The sequence below is a fragment of the Epinephelus fuscoguttatus genome, linkage group LG1 (genome assembly GCF_011397635.1).
Source record: "Epinephelus fuscoguttatus linkage group LG1, E.fuscoguttatus.final_Chr_v1".
Lineage (NCBI taxonomy): Eukaryota > Metazoa > Chordata > Actinopteri > Perciformes > Serranidae > Epinephelus > Epinephelus fuscoguttatus.
Window position 1 is genome coordinate 4,584,428 of NC_064752.1, and position 4,752 is coordinate 4,589,179.

Sequence of the window (4,752 nt, forward strand, 5' to 3'; positions counted from 1 at the left end):
ATTGAAGTTTGATAGTGAAAAGAACAAGAGTTTTTGTTATTTAATGATTTTGCATATAGTTTTTGTAGTCTGTACACTTGCCAAACACTCATAAAATTCTCACATTAAAGCTGAGTTAAAATTCTAATAGCTGTATATTACTTATTTTGTTTTCAATACTTTTTTATAGGATTAACCATAAAGTCATGTCTCCTTGTTTTAGTTTGGAATAAATTTCTTTTTCGTCCATTGAACTGATTTAAAACTGTGCTGTGAGAATCAGGGAAGTGAAAATATCAAATGTCAGCAGGTAGAAAAGGATCACATTGAACAATCCTAAAAAACACAGGAGAAAAATTCACCACAGACAGGCCTGTGTAGTGGAGTCAGAACACAGTTCAAAGCTGTCAAGTAGTTCACAGCAGGTAGTGCTTACCTCAGTTAATGCTTAGAGACCAGGACACCAACAATATGACTCCAGGAAATCACAAACTTTATATGAGGTGTGGTGGCAAATGACCCTGGACTCCCTGTGTGTGTGTGTGTGTTAACATGTTGAGGTGTTCATGCAAACAAGAGTATTTGTTGTGTTTTATAAAAAGTTGCAAATCTACAGTGGCCCCATCATAAATATGGGAAACTAAATGTAAAAGTGTCAGCTTCAATAAACAAACACAGCTTTGACATGTTTATGTAATATTCAACATATCAGGGACTAGATTATGTGACTGAATTGTAACAGGAAATTTGAAAAAATAATCAACTGTAAGTATTTTTTCAGTGTGTTAATACATCAAAAATGGTGTCTGTGATTCTGTAGAAAGATCATTGATAATCGAACTCAAAATCCAAACACATGGGGCGTTGGTAGCGTAGTGGATAGTGCTGGTGCCCAATGTACAGAGGCATTGCCTATAGCGACCGCGGGTTCGAATCCAGCTTGCGGCCCTTTGTTGCATGTCAGTCCCCACTCTCTCTCTGTCTCCCCATTTCACTTTCTGTCCTGTCAATAAAGGCAAAAAGCCCATAAAAATAATCTTTAAAAAAAAATCCAAACACGATGTGACATTACATCAGTAACAACCACACTTATTTTAAGCCAAGCTGTAGCGTTTTTTTCCTAAACCTACCCACATGCTTCCCTTGCCTAAGGTTAAGGAAGTAAAAATAACTTTGAAGTGTTTTACATATGTTATAAGTTTATTTAAAAAAAGACTATATCCATGTAACAAGCAGAAACTATACATTATCTGTGAAAACGAAAGTGTATTTTGAAAAGACACGTGACAAGTGTAAATTGACACGTCCTTGAATATCCAAAAATGATGCAGGAAGCTTCACATGGTGCTGACGAGTTGGGATGAGAACTTGTTTTAACACACCATTAGTTAAAGAACTGTTATGCCATAAATTCATTTTCCACAACAAAAATTTACGAATTCAGTCAGAGTAACTAAATTATGACCAAACTTACTGTCGATTATAACTCAGAGTAAAGTCAAACAAATAATCAGTTTTAGGATCTGACTCCATGTAAGAGCCCGCACACGTCTATAACCGTCTGGAAAACACAAGTTCGGGAGCTGGATGCTACTAGAGTATGGAGGCAGGTTGCATCTAAGGTTGCTCAGCAACCAGATCCAGCACTGTATCATAGCCTTTTTTTAGTCCGCGGGACAGATGTAAAGCTCTGGGTAGCCCTGCAGTAAAATGATCTACTCCTTCTCCATAGTCATCTATAGTTAGCTATTTACAGAAGAAGGGAACGATCTCTGCCGGCTATGGTTAGTTGTTCCTTGTCAAATGACATGCAGCGCGTGCTGCTGGGTTACAGAAGTTGAACTCTCATCTCAAAGTGCAGCATTGTTCTGGCTTTTGAGCACGCCTGGCGGGTGTCTACATAGAAAACAGTGGATTTAAGGGTGCAAAAAATACGCCATGTGTACGAACCCCTAATGCTTTTGAAAGTTTTTGAAATTATTGAACTGATTGTTTCTGTGGGCTCATTGAACAAAACACATACCTTTTCAGATACTTCCTGAAAGTCTTGTCTCGTATGCCATAGATGATGGGACTAATAGATCGCGGCAGGACCTGTACAATAATATGACAAGCGAACAGGGTGTCTGGATAATTCTTAGGGAACGCTTGCTGCAGAGCCTGTTTTACTGGGGGTTCTACGTATGTTGCCATACAAAGCAGCAGCTGAAACCCATGGAGGATGATTGTGTTTCTGGCCTTTTTAGCATCTTTGCTAGCTGTTTTAGCAGTGAACAGAATTCTGAAGTAAGTGTAAAAAATTACAAACCAAACGATTACCAGATACACAATATAGGTAATATCTCTCTTTTTGATAATCTGGGGATTTCGAAAGGCAGTTTCCCTGAGACAGAAGACTCTGGAATGAAAGAAGTCCAGTGGCTCTGTGGCCAAAGTGATGAAGAGATCAGGAAGGACTGACAACATGCTTGTCACCCAGATTAAACCAATCAGCATCAACGTTCTTTTGACTGTACAGAGCTGCACGTGGCGAAGGGGGAGACAGATGGCGATGTAGCACTCCACCGCCATGCAGGCCAGGTTCAGAGGGGTGTTTTCAGTGGCGAAAAGAGCAATCAGGATGAAGATGCAACAGACGGAAACATTTATTTTGTAGAGGATGTAGCTGATGATGAACAGCATAACAGTCAGCATCACTTGGATCATGTCGTTGACCACCAGGTGAATAAAAAGGATGTAGCGTGGATTCGTGTAGAAGATCTAGAGGGTGGGAAGAAAAGCACATGAAAAAAAGTAAAGGTTTGTCCTACAGTAAATGTGGAACTGCAGTACAAAAATACCAACACCTGAATCACTACTTCAAAACAGCAAATATCAGCTTGGCGATCACATTAACTTTATGTTGGTTTCAGTTTTTACAGTCTCCTTAAATTATTTATATGTGGATACCTTTAGAGCATAAATAAGGATTGAACAGCATGACAGTATGTATTGAGAGGCAATATAAACTCTGAACTCTGAACTTGGCTGAAAAATTTCTGGGTGGAACTCGTGCTTGTGAACTTTGGTTCCACATCTCGTGCATAAATCTACATACCATATACTCAGAATGTGGCTACTGGCACTGAACAGTGACTCATGTATTGTATCATCATCATCATCATCATCATCATGTATGAACTGTTGAAGCCCTGTCATGAATCAGGACCTCCAGTATTTGGATTATGTAGCCTGGAAAAGACTTGAATCAGCAGTGTATACCTCTTGCTGTTTGCAAATATAAGAGTCGGATCGGATTGGGAACAGGGGAGAAAAAGCATATTTCTGTAGTGCATTTGATATTTGTGTTTACGTGTAATTAAAGGAAAGTCATACCTGGTGTTTACGAAAAGTGTGAATGAGGCCTGCATTGATATAGTTGATGGAGATGCTAAGAACCACGACAATCACATTCTTGGTCACAGCCTTAGTGAAGGAGTCCCGATATGCGATGACCACAGTCACATTGGCAGATGACACGTTCATCTCCTGAAACCTGAAGATCCAACAAAGGAAAAAGCATAATTATAGAGTGCGAGGAATCACATTATTGACCCACATATGAGACAGTCCCCTCAAATTTAAGACCACAGGAACCTGGGAAAAAAACATTATCATTCACACTTATTGTTAAAAGTTAGACATTTATAATGATTTTTTTATATAAATGACATAGTAAAATACATAGTAAAAACAAAAGGTTTGTTAAACTGAGGAAAAACGGTTTTGTTACACTCTTGTAGAAATAATTATTATATCCCATCAGTGCATCACTACTCATTACAATATGATGGATGGCTGTGAATCTCAGATTAACACGATTTAACCTGGATCATGACAATTTCCACAGTTACTTTCACTCATTTACATATATATATACATATTTATTTAATTTGATATAATTTTATTGTATATATTTAAAACTTTAATTGATACTGCAGTTCAAATGTAAAAACACCCTCAATGTATTCATTTCTTTCCAACAGTGAGAAACAGAAGCACTCACCTTAGGGTCAGGGTGTCAACTTGAAAGATAAATATCAAAGTATTGTTTTTTGTAATTAAAGTGCATGTATGAAAATTTTAGCTGTTAACATGTGGGATCAAAAGAACATAACTTGTCTGTGTGACTCCCAAACTGTCATAAAAAATAATCTGATTAAGAATTAAAAGTATAGCATACACATCTACCTTTGATAAGAAGTGAATCCTTCAATTAAATGATTGCTCTTTTAAATTGTATCATAGTTGTGGCATTCAAGGTCCTTCAAACAGCAGATGCATAAACTGTTTTGCTATTAATATATATATATATATATTTTTTTTTTTGCAGAATTAAGTGTCATGTTTTGTCAAATTGTTGATGTTTGAGTTTTTAACCAAACTGTTATCTTCTGGTTGTTTGATCCAGCACACAGATTTGTATTCTGGGAACCTGGGTGAGAGAATTTAAAGTACAAAATGTCCTGCAACAGAGAAAAAAAACTCCAGTAAAACACACTCAGATGATTTTATCACTTCATTCTGTAGAGACTGACACTACACAACCAACCAGGACCAATTTGGGTAAATACGGTTTATGTGTCAGTAGGTACAGAACAGTTCAAAGCAACATGAATGAATTATTAAGCAGTTTAATGTTTGTGTGTGTGTGTGTGTGTGTGTGTGTGTGTGTGTGTGTGTACATGCCTTTAGAAGTATCAAAGTAAAGGAGTAAATATGTGCACATGCTAA

General features: G+C 37.3%; 1 protein-coding gene across 1 annotated transcript; it reads right to left on the minus strand.

Annotated features, from left to right (window-relative positions):
* Positions 1–1,956: 1,956 nt before the first annotated feature.
* LOC125887892 (odorant receptor 131-2-like) lies at positions 1,957–3,504 on the minus strand. The gene is made up of 2 exons (XM_049574996.1): positions 3,355–3,504; positions 1,957–2,739 (listed from the first exon to the last, which is right to left on the minus strand). The coding sequence occupies exons 1-2, from the start codon at positions 3,502–3,504 to the stop codon at positions 1,957–1,959; spliced, it is 933 nt and encodes a 310-aa protein (XP_049430953.1).
* Positions 3,505–4,752: the final 1,248 nt, after the last annotated feature.